Source organism: Nothobranchius furzeri, chromosome 14 (genome assembly GCF_043380555.1).
Source record: "Nothobranchius furzeri strain GRZ-AD chromosome 14, NfurGRZ-RIMD1, whole genome shotgun sequence".
Classification (NCBI taxonomy): Eukaryota; Metazoa; Chordata; class Actinopteri; order Cyprinodontiformes; family Nothobranchiidae; genus Nothobranchius; species Nothobranchius furzeri.
This window is the reverse complement of record NC_091754.1, coordinates 31781250-31802314: the sequence shown is the minus strand read 5'-3', so window position 1 is coordinate 31802314 and position 21065 is coordinate 31781250. Positions and strand designations below refer to the sequence as shown.

At 41.6% G+C, this 21065-nt stretch overlaps 1 protein-coding gene across 1 annotated transcript in view; it reads right to left on the bottom strand.

Moving 5' to 3' along the window:
- pdia5 (protein disulfide isomerase family A, member 5) overlaps positions 1-21065 on the bottom strand; it is a 97657-nt gene that overhangs the window by 30456 nt on the left and 46136 nt on the right. Inside the window, exons 4-10 of the mRNA XM_015965905.3 lie at positions 18822-18905; positions 18652-18697; positions 14660-14752; positions 13076-13136; positions 12378-12445; positions 5701-5792; positions 757-828 (exon numbers count right to left, since the gene is read on the bottom strand). Coding sequence (XP_015821391.2) covers positions 757-828; positions 5701-5792; positions 12378-12445; positions 13076-13136; positions 14660-14752; positions 18652-18697; positions 18822-18905 — 516 coding nt within the window. The remainder of the gene's footprint in view (positions 1-756; positions 829-5700; positions 5793-12377; positions 12446-13075; positions 13137-14659; positions 14753-18651; positions 18698-18821; positions 18906-21065) is intronic.

Sequence of the window (21065 nt, the reverse complement as noted above, 5' to 3'; positions counted from 1 at the left end):
GTGTTAAAGTTAGTCTAGTTTAATTTGTTAGTAAATAAAATTCTTAACTTTTAAACTTGACTCTCTCTTCTGTTGTCTCTGAGTGAATACGAAGCGGTTATCTAATCCCTGCAATATAAAGTTCTAATCTTCTGGTTTAAATAACCTCACAGATCCGTAAGGTGGATTTCATATTTCCTATGGAGTCCTACGCCTTATGGCTAATTAAATAACATGTAATTTAATTCATTACACCTACTTCTGGGTGTTAAAAGGCAGAAGAGTAAAATCTTAGGATATTTGTTTATGCCTCTGGGCTGAACAGACTGTAGGCGGAGTAAATCTGTAAAAGCTTCCCTCTGGATGTAGCCCTGTGGACAGCACCAGTCTCTCTTCCCTGCCAGACAGAGACGAGGAGCTCCACTCAGAGCGCGCGAGACAAGGTGTGAAAGAAAAATGAGATGAGAACAAAGCAGATGCGGATTGATGACATTGTGGTGCTGAGGTGAGTCAGACCGAGCCAAGGCAAGAAAAGGTGTGATGGAGAGCACAACGGGGGGAAGCGATGCCAGAAACCTGAGGAGCAAGCAGGTTATCTGTTGAGTTTGGAGCTGCAGCTCCGTTCTGGTTCTTTATTAGTCCAACCATTAAGAGCTGATGGAGCATATGGGAACTGATGTCTCCAAGGCTCCAGAACGCCTGAAGTCATCATTTTAACAAATCTTGTGTCACCTACTGGAAACTGTGGGTGGGAGGTGAGATTAGTGTCATACTCACTTCTTCAGCCAGTCTGCAATATCCTTGGCTGTAGCTCCATAGTTCTCATAGTGATGGAGGAACTTCCCCTTCCTAAAAGACACAAGGAGAATAAAGAGGATCCATTTAAACCAAAAGATTTACGATTTAGCTCTCGGTGCTAGCTCCATGCTGCTACATAGTGCAAATAAACTTCAGAGGTGGTCCAACTTTTCAAGAATAAGATTAAAATTATCAGGTTAAAAGTCCTCACAGGCCACAAAAATCAGATTTGTTAATGAAAAACAAATCCAACAATTGGTTCATGGTGATGTATTTATCTGTATTACTGCAAATTTAGATTTATTAGACATATTAGTGAAGCTCAGACCATAAAAATGTTAAAACAGCCTGCTGGAGAGACCAAATTCAACCTCTTCAGAAATACGATTGGGGTCGCACAAAATAACTGAGGGACACAAGTGGCCCTAGAGCCACACTTTGGACATGTCTGACCTACATGAGCAGCTATAATAATTAGCATTATAAATAAAGGGCAAGCTAAATGAATAAAACATGAAATGTTAGCCCTCTTTTCCTTTTCTAACAGCGTGTTGCACGACTCAGGGGAGTCGAGTCGAATCATGGAGGAAAATCAAACAACCCCTTTGCTTGAAACGCTCGCCCTAGCTCATTCTGACTGTTTATAATGCTGCTAGAATCGAGTGTGCTAAAACGAGACGTGCTCGTTCTGGAGGTGCCAACAGAGTTCTGCAAAATCTCCAGCAAACCAAAATAAACTGGCTTCCAGTGATCTTTCAAACCCATTTCTCAGTGACACCAGTTGTCTTTGCAAATAAGGATTTACAATAATTCTATCAAACTAAGAAACAGCTTGTTTCTGTTCCTGTTGTGAGTCATTTAGGTTGTTGCATACAGGTAGACAGGAACCCGGGAGCAGACACGGACCAGAAATTCACCGTTCAGACTTCTCCTCCGTCACTTTTTAAATTCTGCATCAAGCCCGTCTGGTGGCTTGTTTGACACACATCCTGGCTCTTTGGCAGAGAGGTTTTGACATTGATGAACAGCTACTGAAAAAATGCAACACTCAACCTGAAGGGAAAAAAATGTTTTGGGGCATAAAACCCCAAAAAGTCTCAGTTGGGTGACATATGATGATTTACACAGTTTGAAAAGTGATGGCTTGGCTATATACATCAGCCAGTTTTCATAAACCAATAACAGTTTTTTTTTATCTTCTCCTGCAGAACCAGCTCTGAAGAAACCCAATAACCCATGCTGCATGAAGAGAAAGGCCCAGACTCAGAACAACACAACCGATTAGGTTCTGTTTAAACTTCTCAGCCTCGGGGTTAAAAAAGATTCAAATTGTCTTCATAAGAATTAGTTCTTCTATTCTCTGGGACTAAATAAAAGCTGGACCTAGTGGCTCCTCCCAGACACAGAGAGATCTTTGCCAGCAGTTACACATCTACACAGAATCATCACAGATGGTGACGGCTGCAGTCAGAGTTCCTGAGACTCATTACAGAAGATTAAAGGTGATGCATACGCGGCGCACACGCCAGACTTAAACATGACTGACTTCCACATAAGAGATCGGCTGCTGGGAGTCTAATTGGTGAGATTTATGAGCAACTATGGTGTCTCTGCAGCTGTAAAGTACAACAAAACCTCAGGAAATCATGCCGGTGAAATTCTGAGACAATTTCCTCGCTGGCAGTCTCTGGAGTTTCTCTTTGTTGAAGGACAAAGCGAGGATAAAGAAGTTGAAACAGATTCATTTATTCTGATTGTTAAGTTGAGCTGAAGTATTCTGTGGTACGCATTATTAAGCTGCAGGAGTGAAAACATAAAAGACCTTGAAAAGTTGGACTTAAAGCGGGTGCAGTGGTGAGATAACTAAAGGTATTGATGCTGATTTACCCTGCAGTGATTAGCTGCTGTTTATCAGTGAGGGCTTCATTACTGCAGCCAATAGGCTAGTGTGGTCATTAGCTAGCCTTTTGCTGACACTAATGCACTTCCATTGGCTCTAGCTCAGCTGCACACAAGTGCACGGGGATGCACGTGCACCCGCTCATGCACAGTGCACACACAAAGCTAGGGGTGCAGGTGTACAGGAACAGGGAGGGAGCACACACAATTCCTAAATCACAGAGGCACTTAATCAGTCCCGGCCTAATTAAAAGGCCAGACTGGAATGAAAGAGTATTTAATGTGGAAATAGGGTTGATAAAACGAGAGTGCACAGGAAATAAGAAACAGAGAACGCTGGTCTCTCTGTGATCTAATGGTTAGGAAGTATTAAAGTTACTTACTACATTACTGTAATGCTTGACCTTCAACTGTCCTTTTGCTGTGAAGACCCCCCCCCCAAATACCTGCCACCTACAGTGCCATAAAGCAAAGTTCCTATAGGAACTGGGGGTAAAGCTGTGGTGCACCACAGTAAATGCTGAGATGCTCCAAAAGAGAACACGGCTGTAATAACCAAGCTCAAATACCAGTCACACCATTCGTACACCATCGCTAACTTTGTAGACTAAATATTTTTGTTTCTTTTATCGTGATGATTCAACTTTTGCAGACTAAAGCGAGACAAAAACTAAAGCATACACTTCTATAAAGATTTAATCATGACGAATATTGATCAACATTTTTTTCAACAAATAAAAGACAACAAACATTGACAGAAAATCCAATCACAAAATGAAAAGATGGGCAAACTGGTGTGTGAGATGTGTGATGCCCTCAGCGTGACCAACATCTACGTATGATGTCACTAGGGATGCAACGATACCAGTATCCATGCATCCCTACATGTCACACTACAGCGTCGCCACTCAGACAAACAACACTACTCCCCATGTTTTGAACAGCTAAGCACTAAAATCAATATCAGACTAACAATAAAAAACTCTCAAAACCGTTGTTTGTTTGTAAGTGTTGCATTTATGTGTTCTTATGTTGTCTGTATGCTTGCTATTTGTTCAATAAAGTTGTTTCATTAAGCGCTTAATGTCCAGCCACTCACGTGATGTGATGTCATTGGCAGGTGCAGGTCCCCATGCAGCTTTGACACCTTGAGCATATCTGGTACCTTCCCCAGCAAGAAGTCCCAACACTGATACAAACATGGCCACCAGGTGGTGATAATGTACCAAGTAGTAACCTAATAAACTTCATGCTTTTCCAGGCGGGGCATCATTTTTCACAACACGTGACAGCAGTTTAGACAACACCCTGTCAGTTGAGCTAATATGTTTATGTTTATTCACTTAGCAGATGCTTTTATCCAAAGCGACTTACTAATGTATAACCTATAGGGCATGTTGTAATCTGTGGGGAAAACCGGAGTACCCAGAGGAAACCCACGCATGCATGGGGAGAACACGCAACTCCACGCAGAAAGGCTGCAGCCGAGTTTCGAACCTGCAACCTTCGTGCTGCGAGGCAACAGTGCTAACAACTCCGCCACCATGCAGCCCAATAATAGTTCTGTGCTGTTATTTAGAGCTAGTCTTTTTTCTATACAAATATTCAAGTTACATGTGTGGAATAAAACATAATAATTATCCCCAAATTCAAACAGTAGTTCCACTCTGAGTATTAGAAACATGCTCTGGCAGCTTTTGGGTGTTTTGGACAAAAGACTGGTTGTTGGGACAAAACTTTCAGCTGGCCCTTCTTGGCAGGGTTGTGCGTTAACATTTGTAGCTTACGAAGGTCGTAGGTTTTGTAGCACAGAACAAAATGTTGTAGCACCAGCATAAAACATTTGTTACAATCTCTAAAAACCAAAAATAGTTCTTACAATTACTTAAACACACTGACAAACACCAGTGCATATAGTTAAAACCCAATAACAACCACCAAAGAAACTTCCTGGTAAAGTGAGTCTCACTCACGTACTTGACAATAAAGTTAGTTCTGAAATATCTTCAGATATATTAGTGTAGATTTGTTCATTACAGAGGTCAGTCCTCAATGGCATAGACAGAGTAGACACCACGCCGAAACTACTGTGTATGATAGTCGCATTTTCGTGTTCTACTTTTTATAAACTGTATGGTTAACAGGAGGTTTTAGCTAAGGCTTTTGCTCCGTGGAGATATGTGGAGCTCTCAATCTGTGAAAGCGCCAATCATAAACCCGTTCACACACGCCAGAATGACAGCTCCTTTTATTATTCATCAGGCAAAAATGTGTGCGAGTTTGGTTTTCACACAAACCCTAAAATAGCCCCCCCATTCAAAAATAAGTGCTTTCTTGGTGTGAAAATGCATCTTTAGAATTCACAGACATCATATGTGAAATCTATGACACATAACAAGCGGGATTAGAAAATAGCGTTTTTGCTCCATTTATCCGGAAGTAGATGGGATGGATTAGCTAATCTGCCTGGAGTTACACTTTCCATCCCAAACTTTGGACCGTTTCTGCCTTTGTATCTTTGCTGGTTTCTTTGTTTTCCTCCACAGCACCTAGATTGGCACATTGTGTGCCAACAAAAGGCATTCCTTACACAATAAGCAACTTACCTTGGTTCAATAAAGTTCTGGAAGAAAAAAAGGAACTAAAAAAGATGTTGTGCGAATGCTCCGGCTAAAAATAGTTCATCGCACAGAGAGATTTTTTGTGGCACTGTACAGCCCTGCTTGGGACAGTCCATTAAGGTTCTGCAGGTTAAGGCTACGACACTGACTGACTCACAGCTGCACTGGCCTCGACTCGGCTCTGCGAGTTTACATTCCAGATAAAAAGTCTTAAAAGTTTCTGTACAAGTTTAGCACCATTTAACAGATGCAACATTACTTCTTAAGAGACACATTTGCAAGCTGTAAGTCTCTTACGTTCATGTTTAGGAGATCTATGCAAGATTTTCTATTTGAAGAAGCTTTTCTCTGATGTTCTGAGCCTCTAAGCCTAAAATGAGACTGATGAGATGACTCAACTTACTCAAAGTAGCAGAAGGTGGGGTAGCCTTTGACGTTGAACTCTTGCTTTAGGCCATCAAAGTCAGCTGGGTGCACATTCATCCCTGCCAATATCTTAAAAGACAAAAAGAAAAGGGGGTGTGGGTTGTCAGAGAGGTGATGAAAAGGGACAGAAGAGAGATGAGATGTCAAAGATCAAAACTGGTTAACCACCATCAGGTGGCTACAAAGCTAAGGAGTATAGGGGATACTGCACCAACACTGCATAATAACGTTCTATTGACATTTTTAACTAAAATGAAGAACACAGCATTCCTTGAATGTGCACAGCGCCAACAGCATTTCAAATCAGAGCATGATCACATATAAACTGTTGGTCCTAGGAGAATGTGTGGCTGTCGGGCCGGGCTTCGGGACAACGACTGTAATTACCTCGGACACGGGCCGTGTGCCTTTATTTTTAATCGAATTCATAAAAAAAATTGAAACACAGCAGCAGTAGAGCCCTGGGCGGGACTGTTTTCTTCATCCCACTCCTGCCCGCTCCCGCTGAATTTCTGACCATTAACGCCCGCAACCGCAACATGTGTGTTACACTCCCGCCCGCAACCGCAAAACTCGGAGAAATTATAACCTCACAATAAAAGAGATGTATTGAGTTTGCGTCCTCAACATGTCATTTTATAGGCTATACCAGGGGTTGGCAACCCGCGGCTCTTCCATCCATCTGATGCGGCTCTCTGTGCTTGTAAAATAATGAATGGATATTTAAATAAAACACTTTATATTTTACTGAATTAATTTTATATCTGTAAGTCAATTCTATGTAAAGATTGACTGCGTAAACCTGAACAGGTCCAACCCGGTCTTACTGTGAGACCGGGTTGACGGGTCACGCTTGTGCGTAATCATAGGTGCTTCCTGAGCGGAAGAGGATGTGAGATTCTGGGCTTCTCCTCAGACGGCTCCTGGATGCGTTGCCACATTGGAGACAAGAACAAGCACTATTCAGCCAATGTTTCATAATAAGGTAACATTTTTTAAGTGACAAGTCTCTCTGAGAGACAGGGTTTGGAAAACACTCGCTTCAGTGGGAGGAACCTTCCCGCATGAGCTCTGGTTCTGCGACGCGCTCCAAGCCCCTCTCCACATCTTCAGCTCGCTGTGCACATATGCGCTGACAGCGAGCTGCGCTGAGCAGCTCAGATGTTCAGATGGGAATCTTTTCTCAGGTGATTTAGCTACATCTGCGATGTGTGTAACGAATAAAATGTCAGTTCGTCTGCATGCGTCGGGGTAATTCTTTCTATTCTTTCTCCGTCAAAATAAACTGTCAAATACGGGAAATGTCCGGTCAACACAAGCCCTGCTTTTGACTGTTTAGTTTTCTTGTGAAAATTGTTGGAAAGAGATCAAATTTTACTTGATTACCACCAGAGCCAGTGCGCCGTTATCTCCGTGACAGTAAACGAGGGAAAAACAAATTGATCGGATCATGCACGTCTTTTAACACGTTGGTCAGGATTGACGCACTTTGTTTTCATTTAGTTGGTTAAAAAAAAGTCGGGCTCGGGTCGGGCCAGAGAATCCTGAAAACCTTTTCGAACCAGGTCGGGCTGGGGCTCCACACCCTCGGGCCGGGCCGGACACGGGCTCAGATTTTAGGCCCGTGCAGGGCTCTAGTTAAGAGTGTTGGTTCTCGACTAGAGAACTTGCAAGTATTGGCACAGCTCCAAACAAAACTTGATTATTTGGAGCCAGACCTTAAACAGGAATTAATGGATTTGATAAAAGCTCACCTGACCCTATTTTCTGACATTCCTTCTAGAACCCCTCTCATTGAACATGATGTTGTTACCACCGGAGCCAAGCCTATTAAACAACATCCGTATTGTACAAATCCCTTAGAAAGAAAAATGATGAAACAAGAAACAGACTATTTGATTAGACATGGATTAGCCATTCCCAGTCATAGTCCGTGGAGCTCTCCCTGTTTGGTAGAACAGAAACCAGATGGCACACCGTGTTTCATCACTGATTACAGGAAATGAAATGCTGTAACTTTCCCTGATGCCTACACGTTACCCAGAGTTGATGACTGTGTTGATAGTGTGGGTAATTCTAGATTTGTTACAAAAATAGATTTGTTAAAAGGCTACTGGCACGTACCTTTAACTAAAGCTGCTTCGGAGACTTCAGCTTTTGTAACCCCTGATGAGTTTTTAGAATACGCCATTCGGTATGAGAAATGCCCCTGCTACCTTCCAACTGTTAATAAACACAGTAATCTCAGGTATGGAGCATTGCAATGCCTATTTAGATGATACTGTTGTACATACATCATCCTGGGACGAGCATTTAACTGCCTTAAAAGAGCTGTTTCGCCAATTAGTCTATGCTAATCTTACAATAAATCTGGCTAAGACAGATTTCGTGAAGGCTACAGTAATCTACCTCAGGAAGTAAGTTGTACATGGCTCTGTCTGTATGCTGAAGGACAAAATACTAGCCATAACTGAGTTCCCTGCGCCAACAACTCACAGAGAACTGAGACGCTTTATAGGAATGGTGGCATATTACAGGTGTTTTTGCAAAAACTTCGCAGTGGTTGCTTCCCCTTTAACTGATTTGTTGGGTGCACAGGTTCCTTTCAACTGGACCGCAACAGCACACGGAGCCGTTGAAAACTGCAAATTGCTGTTAAGCACGGCTCCCGTCTTACAAGCGCCTGACCTTGCCCGACCCTTCAAGCTGGAAATAGACACCAGTGATGTTGGAATGGGAGCAGTTCTAATCCATGAAGATGATGCCGCCTTGCACCATCCTGTCTCCTATTATTCCAAGAAGTTTGCTAAGTACCAGTTACATTATTCTACTGTTGAGAAGGAAACCTTAGCTCTGGTACTAGCTATTCAGCATTTTGAAGTTTATCTTTATCCCGGAAGCAAACCCATACTTGTATTCACCGATCACAACCCCCTGGTCTTCCTATCATGGATGTATAACAAAAATCAAAGGCTGATGAGATGGGCACTACTTGTGCAAGATTATGACTTACACATCTAACACAAACATGGCAAAGACAACATAGTAGCTAATTGCATATCTCATGCTTTTAAGTGACTTAATCCCAGTTATAGTTGGACTTTGGGTTCTTTGAGGTGATGGTCAGAACTTGAGAGTATAGCTTTAAATTATGCGCAGTGTGATTCCCTGGTAGCCTTTAGAGGTATATCCCCTCGGGGTATACCTTGTGTTTTTTTGTTAGTGTTGGGGTTATGAAGGTTAGTGTTAGTGTGGACATGCACCATCTTGGAAGCACCTCAGGGAGTGAGGAGATAAGCTCTGGCAAAGAGCCTTTTTTTCTCGCTGGGTGATTTGTGCTTAATCTGCCCACCTTTACGCCTCATGAAGATCAGTACAGTTAGCCAGCTTTGCTAGGCAGATAGCAGGTATCACATTGTACAGCTCCCTGCTCAATACTTAGGGCGGAGAACGGAGAGATGAATCTGTCGCCTCAAATCTGAACTCAAGCGGTTCTATTTATTTCTTTAGTTCAAAAGAAGCAACTCATGGTATTCATTGATGTAAAGCGTGTCTTCTTTTTTTGTAGGAGGGAGGTGTCACGACCTCTGTATTCCTGAGCTCTGTTCAAGCTGTTTTGATACAGGACCTTGGACAACGCCCCCAGCTCCTGCCCATCTTGGAACTAGAGGATCAGCACCATGGAGAGAGGCACGCTGAGACGCACCCTTTCCCGTCTGCCAGCAGACACCAACTGCGAATAATTGTCACTCACCTGATGCCTCAAAAGGAGGGAGCTGCAAGAGAGCTAGAGAGAAGGGAGAAAAAAAGCACCGAGAGATAGACACACAGAAAGAGAGACGGAGGGGAGAACGAGACACGTCGAACCACTCTGCACTGCGACCTGTTCTGGAGAAGAAACTGCCTACTGAAAACTTCCAGAGAGAGAAAAAGGGAGAGCATGAGACGACTGCTCCTTATTAAGTGACACAGGACCGGAAGGAGGGAAACTTACCCATGGGATGGGTATTGTATGTGTGAGTGGACCTGCCCAGACATAGAGACCTATACTTACTACCCTAGAAAGAGTCGAACCTCTGGCCTTTTATATCTTTTCCGTTGTTCCTTACTGAATACTGCCGGAGACACCTTCCGTTAATAAACTCATTAAAAATGTCTTCCATCCTCGTGTTTGCCCTCACCACACTTGTGTTTCTCCTCCTGGTAATTCCTAGGCCAGGAGGGGTGTAACACAACCCCAGACATCCAATATGGTACACACTGCTATCTTTGCTGACTGTTTTATTGTCCACGTGCACTTTCTCTCTCTTTTTTTTTTTTTTTTTTTTTTTTTACATATGCATCAGTATCAGCTGGCTCCGAGTTCTGGTCAGAGTTGCTGCATTGATCTGAGCAGGGTTTGCTTTTAAGGTGTCAGACTAGAAAACGAATGCAGACAGGTGATTCGATGTGGCGACCACTGAAGGGAAAACCAAAAAAAAAAAAAAGCTTTTTTTTTTTTTAAAAGCTGATTCATAATGTGTCGGCATCAGCTCTGTTATTTTTCTCTACGTGAAATACCCAACACACACACATTACCTGTGGCTGTTGCACTGCCTTTGCTGCTCGGTCTAATATACGTTCAGAATGCAGACGTTTAACTCTCTTCAGGTAACACGTTAGCCACGCATTAGCCTGCTAGCTAACAGCTACACGTTATGCTGTCTGAATTCTCGGCCTGCTCCCGTGACGATTACAGTGTTGTCTGTACAACAATGAATATTTATGTAGTGAAACTTGTTGAAAGTGAAAGTGAACCATTGTTATTGCGTTTCTCCGTCTCAGGATGAGTTTAAATTGTCATTCTTGTTGTTTTATAGGGTTATGATCGTTCTGTTCCACTTAATTCTGATTATTTGAAAATCACTGGAATGGATTATGCGTCGTTACACAGTGTTACAACCCCTGCTACTGGAAGAAAACGAAGAACCCATCCTCTTAGGGGACTGCTGTGCCAGTGCAACCAGCTGATTGGCTGCTTCAGATGTTTCTGCCGACGCCATTCTGCTTTATTATTGGTGTAGCTGTGTGCAGCCTGGATTTTATGAGTGGCTGCACCTGTGCAGCCAAAGAGGCTGCTAAGTGCAAGTTGGAGGGACTCAGGAGGATCAGGAGTTGAGGCTGATCAGAGGGAGCACCTTTGGTAGCTCTTGCCTGTGTGGCATTTTTGTTGAGGTCTTTTAGAGACTTGGTTTTAATAAAAATATATATACTCTTAAATATTAACCTTGTGTCCTGACCTCCTCCTTTTGTTGCAGTCCCACGAGCCGGGCTGTAAAACACAGTATGCACCATATATGTACTTTTACACTGTATATTAAAGTGTAATAACGACAAAAATCCAAAACTCCACTGTTTGCTAAAGCTTGGACCGAATAAAACTTTTAGGCCATAGAGGTTTTTTTAGGAAAAGGTGAGCATAGTGTTGGTTCATGAATAAAATGATGCCAATAAAACATTTATTCTGAGAGTTGAAACAGACCTACAGCTATAACTGAAACAGCTCCAGTTACAAACCTTCCCAAAGTTAACTAAGCACAAGACATCTAATGTTATTTCCATGTCATAAATTCAGTAAAATATTCTTTAAATATGGGAAGTTGAGGAACGTTGCAGAAACCTGCAGAGTAATTAATGCAGAAGTTTCAGTGTTTTAGGATGATCTTTTTACAATAGTTGTAAAGAAAGGAAACAACTCAACTAAATTTCTTGTACAAATTTTTTTTACTTTCTTTCATCCTGACAAAATAACACATCAGACATGTACGTTTTATTTAGTCCTTGTTTTGTGAACTTCTCAACTAGCCTGAGCACCAATTTGGTTTCACTTCTCCGCAGCAACAGTGTCTCTAACAGTAATGGAGACAGACAGTTGTGTGTGTGTGTGTGTGTGTGTGTGTGTGTGTGTGTGTGTGTGTGCCCATTAACAACCCTGATTACACATACACCACTCATCAGCACCCTCCTTGATAAATAGAACATATACACAGTTCTTTTTTTAATTCTTAACGTTTTTCTTAGTTTCTCCTCCTAATGACAGACAGAAGCTTTATGAGCGCAGAGCTTTGATTTCCCGTGTGAATCGTTAGGGCCTCTCAGGGCACGTCGCTTCGGTGCAGCAGAAAACAAATGCAGACGGTTCTCCACCCACTCCACCGCAGGAGGGTGAAGAAAGTTAGAAAGTAAACAACAAATGAGCCTGTTAAGGTGACATTTAATCTTTACACATCTTGTAACCTTCAGCTAGAGGGACTTTAGTCTCTACTGTAATTGCTGACGAAGGTGGCAGCTAGAAACACAATCGATATTATTTGCCCAACTATACGACCATATACCTGTACCACACCGCAAGGCACTAAACCCATTAAAAATAACATTGTTTTGACTGATGAGGCTCCAAACTGTTTCTTTAACGCTCGCCTGGATTTTTCTAGAAAATCTAAAACTCATGGAGCAAATTTAAAGATTAACTTTGTCGGAGATCAAACAGATGTGTCATTTAGTTGCTGGTGGTTTCAATGTTTGCCAACCATCCAGAGATGTAATGACACAGTTGAAGTAATAAAAAAAAGGAGGAGAGAGATGGCATTGGCTGTAACAGCCAACAAGACTTACATATTTTCCTTTTGTTTCTGTAGCCGCCTGCTGAAAAATGGGCTGCATTCTCTTGCAAACCCCGCACCCTGCAACAGTGAATACAGGGAAGCAAAGGTTACTGGGGGGAAATCGACCAGGATAGCCGTTCATACAACTGTCCACATATTTCTGATTAACTTCCAGGATTATGTCTTCCAGTGAAAACCAGACAGCTGTGAAAAATATATGAGCGGGAGGTCCTAAAACAATAAGTAATAAAAACAATTTCAGGATGAATTGTTTCATTTATTATAAAAAATTCAAATAAATGAATAATTCACAGTCAAAAAGATGTTTTTAAAACAATTTAAATGAAACAATCTGCTGCTTTTTACTTTAACAACTTTTTAGAGCCAATTTCTGTTATTTCAATAAACTGCTGATTTAAAAATTACTGAAATTAAAAGTTGCCCATCATCTGTTGTCCAACTCTTCACTAGGAGCTCTTGATCACATACATTTTTAAGGTGCTTCCCAACTAAAACCTTGTTATTGATCATGTTTCACCACTAAGATTAATTTTATTGATCCACTTTAGATTTTATATTCTTCTCTCCAAACAGTTAGGACCATATGAGGCTTGTGCCTTGTTTAACATAACCAGTAGTTATGCGAACTGGGCACCATGTGTTGCAGTCCCTACAACTGGTTGGTATAATAATGATGGAGGGACTCACAGGGAGCGTAGAACATCATGAGGATGGGCCTTTCCTCTTTCTTCAGCAGCTTCCTGAAGTCCTTTGGGGAAAAATGAAGAAACAAGAGGATGAAGAAGTTTGTGATTACAAGTCAAACATCTTTCACGCCATAATTTGAACTGAAATCTGCAAAGTAACATTAATGTGTGACCTGTCTGGGTGTATTGGGAATAATTCTCAGCAATGACCACAAAGAGTTTTAGCTTAACATGTGCAAATGTGTGTGTTAATGATGATGACCCTCTTGATGACCCTCAAGTTCAACGTAAGAGCTTGTGCCGCTTTAAACATCTTTTGTGCATGCTTTCTTCCTGGCACTTCCAGAGTAGACACTCTTATCTTTTCGCTCCCTTATCTTTTTTTCCCAAAGCTTTTTGCCCTGTCTGCCTACAGAGCGCTTCTCTGCATTTCTTCTGAAAACCCCTATTTTTAACTATGGATTTGATCAATTAGTCATTCAATGCGATTGATAAGACTTTTTTAACCATGAGAATGGAGCAGGGAGCTCCCACATGTCCACAAGGGACACACCTGGTGGGATATATGTTGGATTCCTGGAAGGAATGGAAGATCATATGCCTCTCCCAGCTTTCCATTGAGGATATCAAAGACGTGTGGATATTCGGCCTGATGATCAATGGATTTCTCCTGATTGGAGTGGGAGGATATCTGGTTTTCTGGAAATTTGGGAAGACGGGAACGATTGGAGGGCGACCCGCACCCACGGAAAGCACCGTCCGTGTGGACACTTCTCAGACTGGGACGTTACTCGAGGTGAATCGTAAGCTGGACAGTGTTCTGGCTGCGATACCGGTATTAGTGCGCAGATTGGATGTCATCTCTGAGAGAGTCACCGGACGGTATGGACAAGTTTAAAAACCCAAAATATCTTCACTGAAGGACTGGAATGATCAGTTTAAAGATTGAAGGCAGAGAGGAAAATTATCTCAGCCTGACCCAAACAAAGTCTTGTTATCTGAATCTGACGCCCTGGTAGCCTTGAGCGGCTACAAACCCCCACGAAGGAATGCAGACAGATGCTAATAAGACACATAACTAACAAACACACTTAAGTGAACACACTGAGAAGAAAGGTGTCACCTCCTTGTTTACTAGACAGATGTTTAACCCAAAAATGTCTCTGCATCGTTTCAGAATCAGACTCATCACAAAGAAGTAGGAGTTTGAAGCGTAACTATGTCAACCCGAATAACTGTTTCATCTCTTCATCATCACCATGATAACCTCAGCAATGTCAGAACAACACAATCTCCTGTTAACATCTTCATGAAGCCTCAAGACGGGAGCAGGTGAGCTGCAGCAGACTCAGGGATTTTGTTCATTGAACAGTTTTTTACGACGGCGTGGTACATTCTGTAGCTGTGAGGGGCTGCAGCTGTCAGGCTAGGAAACGTTTAGGCTGAACGAGAAGGACAGGGTCACATTGACTAACATTAGCTTCCAAAGCTAAAGAAGCCATCATTAGAAAGAGAGAAGCAAACTAAATCCATGTAAATACCCAGCTTCTCCATGATTCATCTAAAGTTTAAGGTCATGGCTTACTTTTTCTGTTTCGACGTGGATGACATCCTTCGCCTCGGGGTTTTCCTCCCACAGCGGAGGTCCTGATGGGTCTTTGAGGAACGCCACCATAGACTGAAGGAAGGCAAAACAAAAGGAGTAGTCAGGATGAATCCATCCCAGCGAGTCCAAACAAAGGCTGCACTCGCACTCGATGATGCGGTGGACAACAGAGGTGGTTGTGTGAACATCATACATAAGTCTTTCTGGAGGCTCATTTGGATGAACCTGTTCATCTGACCAAGAGTTACTTCAGCACCTGTGAGGCTTTCATCGTGGGCCTGCTGTAAATATAATGAGCCATGTGAGTGTGGAAGCGCCAGCAGGAAATATTTCATTCATTAGGCAGAATATTTAATGACCTTTAGTTTGTCATCAGGACTGTGTTGTAAGGCTTTACGGTGAGAGTTTCCATGTTCTGGTGTTTCTGATCTGTTTGAAATGTTCCATTTAGAAGTTGCAAAACATTTCCTTGTGTAATCACTTCTTTCACCAAAACAAAGACATTACTCCATGTTTTTATCACCTGCACCTCTATCCGTCTTCCTAGGAAAGATTAAGCCACCATTACAATCGCTATAAAGCTTCTCTGCACAGCTGCAGGTTAAAACCACAAAAACAAAACACATACTTTGAATTTTCTGCACCAGCTTCGTCTCAAATCTATACTACACTCCCTCTTCATCAGTTAAAAATAATCCTTAATAGTTTTAGTGATTTCTTTAATCACAGCTGTTAAATGGATTTTCTAGAACTAATCAGGAGTTTTTAATAATTCACAAAGTTGGATTTAGACTTTGTGACAGGCTGCTGCTGGCGGCTAAGAGCCAAAAGATCTGATCTGAAACGTCTTTGCTAAGCTGTCTGATACGCGTTGAGCCAACATCGGTTCATGCCTCGAGTTTAGGAGCCTGAATGATTCACAGGAAAGATCAGATACAAATTAGCATGAATAAAAATAACAGCTATAATCTGAGGAAGTCTGGAAAAATACTTTGTAATGATAATAGAGGATAAATTGGGTTAAGTAAATTGATTGAAAAGCTATTGATATTATTACCACTACTTGTGACCAATAAGTGGTGATACTCTAACTAGAATGTCACCTGCTTGGTCTTATTGTTTTAGTCAGAAGATTCTAAGATTCTTTTATTCATTAAGGGATTGTACACACTTCGCTTTGATTCAAGAAACAGTCTGGTTTATAAACAAAGTAAGAATTTATTTTACAAACAATTAAGACTTGACAAATTGTTTCAAACTATTATTTACTGTAAGTGGATGCGAACTAAAGGCTAGTTTGGAACCTATGTGTGAATATAATATATTCAGAATCTCCGTTCTCAGAGCTGAGTTCTGGATATAAAAGAATTTGGTTTGCGTTAAGCTATAAGTTGTTATTATCAAAACCACATGCAGACGCTATCTCGCTGTGCTCTGCCTCACCCGTTTGGAGACCCCGTTTGGATCAGAGATGTCCAGGAGCAGACAACCCCGCTGCACCTGGTTCATAGAGAAACCTCGATGCGACCAAATCAGTCCTCAGATGTCTCCGGGTCACAACGATAGATGAAACCGAGCGTCTTAAAAATAACTCTGAAGGAGTTTTGAGTCAGCTTTGTTCTGCAGGAAACTATCTTGTTGTTTCAGCTTCGCAGGTGCGAAGAAAAAGGTTTAAGGTTTTGACAACATGTCAAAATCTTTGGTTAAAGAGGTCTGCTAAAGATGGCCATTCTAAAGCTTGCTCTCGAACTGGAGAGGAACCAGAGTGGACTGGTTTTACATATTGATGTTATCACTGAATAGCCAACCACAGATTGGCAAGTTGAGGATATTACCAAGCATCTCAGAACACACCCTCTGTGATGGAGACTCCAAATCTAGACAAAAGGTTAACTTTTGTGTCATGCATTAACTTAACTTTACTTGTGAGTGCAAATGTTATGACCTCGTCAAGTAAACATACTAATCATATACCACGATGAAACATTTCATTATTTATAATTAGCAATAACAAAAGTTAATTGAATGATTATTTTTAATTATAAAATCTTCTTTTCTTCATCTGGGAATAAAGGAGTTTATTTCTCTGTGAGGGACCTTGGTGGAGAAAATTGTTTTTGTTTATATCTTTATTATCTCTGTAGTCCAGCTGGTGTGAGGAAGTAGGCTCTGATTAAAGGGGCTACGTGCAGACTTCGAGACTCCTGTCAGGAAAAAATACAGTAAGATGCGTCATAGCCAGGGTAAGTAGACCTGGCTGTGCATTTGACCTGTGGGATCTCAAAATAAGGCCATTTCGTGATGTTACAACTTTAATTAAGCCACTTTAATAAGACACACCATGCCGGCAAATCAGTGTAATGCTGCCGCCACGGTGTCTCTTATGAAAGCGGCACGGTGATGCTGGAATTTTGCAGCCTTCTTTTTAATCTTGGTAGTAATAAAGGGAGCCTAAGTCACACCCATCTATTTCTGGACCACAGGTCCTTGGAAAAACAAAAGAATGAATGGAAGTCTGGGGCTGTAAAAGCTGTTTTCTAATCCCGTTTGTTTTGTGTCATGGATTTCACATACGATGCCCGTGAATTTCAAAGACACATTCTGATGGCAAGAACACACTTATTTTTGAATGGGGTAAACATTATTTTAGGTTTTGTGTGAAAATACGTCCAGGACTACAAATGCACATCTATGTTGACATCATTGAACCAGACATGGAGAAAAACAGAGGAAAATGGCTGTAAGTTCAGCAAACTTTGAATCCTTCGTCCACGAGGAAAGAACCACCGAATATCTTGCCATGAGGTAAGGGGAGAGGAGATCCTGTGGCGATGTCATATTTGCGATGCATCGATGTCTGATTTGTAGTCATTGGAACTAATTATGAATTTTTACAAGCTGATGAATCTCAAAAGTATGTGACTTTACATATGATTATAATTTAGGCTGCCTATTGCCACAATGTGAGACTTGTGAATGCATATTACATCTTGGCGCAACAGAGGGAGGTGTCATGATCGTGCAGGGAGTTATGACCAAGCTTTGGCCGGCTACAGTATTGAAAATGAAAGTGAACCCGGGCAGTGAGATTTGTGTTTTTAAATAATCAGCTGAGATGGTCAACTGGAGTGACACAGAGCTCCAGGAGCTTCAGACTGTTAGAGCTGGAGCTCAGATCACCAGACCGTCCCCAGGGACTGTGGTGGACAGACACCTTCAGGAGCGGCTTGTAAAAAATACTTATGGATTACAGCTTCAGTCACAATAAAAAACAAGTTATGTCAAAGATAAAAAGGAAGTCTGTGACAGTGAAGAGAGTGCCCCCTTTATACCGCCATTGCTTCATCTTTTACAAATAGGACACGATTGTGCCACATTACCTCTGATTACTTATAAAGGACCAGAGGCTTCCAGATGCTGGCTTCACGGCAAACTGATGGCATTTTTTTGGTAAAAGAGGCTAAGAGTCTTTTTTTTTTTCAAAAAAATCACAACAAAGCAGATTTAAATAGAAATGAGGGACAACTCAGGTCATGTACTGTACATGATCCATAGAAATATGAGTGGAAATCTCCTTAGTTAAATATTTAAGCTGCTTATGTCATAAACCCACTTGGACAAGAACCAGAGAGGAGGAAAACACTGTTATGATAAATATCAACAGGTGAAAAAAAAAGAAAATAATCTTTTATAAAGCACCTCTCAAGATAAAAATCACAAGGAACTTCACAGGAACAAAAATGTTTCCTATACTCAACGATGCATGGTAAAAAACTGTATTAGATACATAAATCTAATTTGTTTTTCCAAAATTTGTCATTCCAGAAATCTAATTGAACAGAGTGACCCAGTCTTCATCCAGCTAGCTAAATAAATAAGGATAAATGAGAGGAATCTGTTGTGTAACTGACTGATTACTCAATACAGGCACACAGGCACACACAAACACACACACACACACTAGAACTCACCTTAAAGGTAGCAGGTCGGTTGTACTCCGTGTGGAACGTCCCATCTCTGCAGAACATAAATAACACCTTAAGTAAGTGATGAATGCATCTCTTCAGCTGCAGAAATGGCATCACGTTCCAAGAAGCATCGAGGTGAGGAGAGGTTTCCGGCTGATTGTGTGGTTGCTCACTTGTAATGCATGAGTTCTGCTCCTCCATGCTTGGAGCTCGGGTCCACCTTCACTTTCTTGCAGAGCTTCCGTCCCTCGGAGTCTCTGAGAAGGGGATCAAAGAACACGAAAAGAAACTATCAAAAACACACATGTAGAAAAACATCTTCAATCTGAAAAAACCACAAAATATTATCAAATCAATCAATAATTAGAAATTTTATTTAAAGCGCTTCACAACAACCACAGCTGCTCAAACTGCTGGATGATGGTAACTATTGGTCCACCATTTTTCGTCTAATTAAAGTATTTTGGATGGTTCCTTTTGTGTAAGTGTTTTTATTTACATCTGTTGACAAAAATTGTATTTTACATTTTCATGAAGCTTCGCTGAGATCAAGCGAGCATCTTGTCACACCTACAGCCGTGAACACGATAAACAAAGCTCTTTGTCCAACCCAGTGGCTGCTCCAGAATCAGCACATACATATATTCAGCGTGGCTAAAACGGTAAACAAATAATTCTTGTTTGTGAGGAAACAAGCATGCATCTAGCCGCCTACGCTAACTTCACACCTGCTGTAATGTGGCACTGTTAGCAGGCATAAAGTGTTCTTCCCCCTCGGTGATGAAGAGCATTGAAAATATGCATCAGAGTGAGATGGATGAGGGTGTTTGCTGAAAAGTAAATCCAATGCAACCAAATTCAGGAAGGAAGAATTCATTTCTGGCTGTGAGAGCCACAACAAGACAAATACAGTTCATGCTTAATGATGTTTGTCATTAGGAAGATAAATGCACCTATTTAATGTCTGGGGATGAGCATTTCAGGTAGAACCGTGCAAATAATGTCCCATTAGGCTGACTCATGATGGCAGATGGCAGCAGTAAGAGCACAACAGGAGCAGATGTAACCTCGACACAGACTTCACTTGGAGCTGACGCGCAGTCACCTGGTTCAAGATCAGTCTGCTGCCTCCAAACGTTTCAACAGTAGGAAATAAGCGCTGTGAGGAAGTAAATATATCAAACACACAGAGCTAAGCAATGCAGACAAAGAGCTCCACAGTGATCAGAAAATAACATGTTCATCAGAAGTTTGGCATCTTAGTTACTGAAGCATTCCTGGAGAAAAGACCAATAACATCGAGAAAGCAAGAAAATGCCCCCCTTCCATTTTTGTCTAAGCGTTGCAAAATAGTTTCAAAGTCAAGAGTAGAAAATCCAAACAAAAGGTTATTTATTCTGCATTGTTCTTCAGAACTCAACACTCTGCCACGTTTGAACAAAACGCCTGCAATTACATAAACAAGGGTTTTCTTAGTATAATGTGAATATTGCTGACACCTGGGTACGGTTAAATATGACACACAGCTTTATTCTCTCAAGTCAGACAAGAAAATAAAAAATGACTGAAGGGGAGAAAAAAACACAGCACGCAATTATGAGTCTGAATTACAGTCTCAGTCAATTGGACAACGAAGAGGAAGGCCTCCTTGTGATGCTCACGGGATAAATCAATGCTCAGAAAAGTTAGAGTGACCCTGTTCATTCAATACAACAAGGGCTATAAATGGATTATCCCACTGAATGGACTCAACTGTTCTACATTCATCTCTTGGATCAACTGATGATGAATCGGTGAGACAAAGTCTGACTGCAGTTATTAAAATCCTCTTCCTCACATCTAAACAACAACACAATTATTACTCCAGAACATTTTGAGTGATCAGGTGAAATCTGATTAATTCTCTGAAAAGACCTTCTCACTTCATTTGTGAAGGTGGCTTTCAGCGCACCCATAAAGGTACGGCAGGCCCCAGTTGATCCAGTGACGGGATTGGTGCTCTACCAGGTGTGAGAGACTCTGCAGCTCAGAGAGGAGGAGACTTTCAGAAGATGGCCTGGAGTCAAGAAGGCAGCAAAGGAGCCTCTCCTCTTGAAGAAAACCATCAGGGAGGGATTGATATTCTGCTAAAGGTTTAGGGATTGGACTGCTGAGGACTGAAGGAAATACATTTTCTCTCATAAACCCTTTTCAAGGTCTTCTATGACCAGATTGACGATATAATTCCTCCAACATGTCCTGGCTAGAGTTGGGGGCCTCCAACCAGCAGGATATGCCTGAAAAAAACTCCCTAGAAAGTAGCTCGGGAGGCATTCTGCTAAATCCCCAAACCACCTCAGCTGGCTCATCTCATTACAGAGGAGCTCCTCAACCTCCCTCTAAGGCCAAGCCCTGCTACCCTATGAAGAAACTTAGTT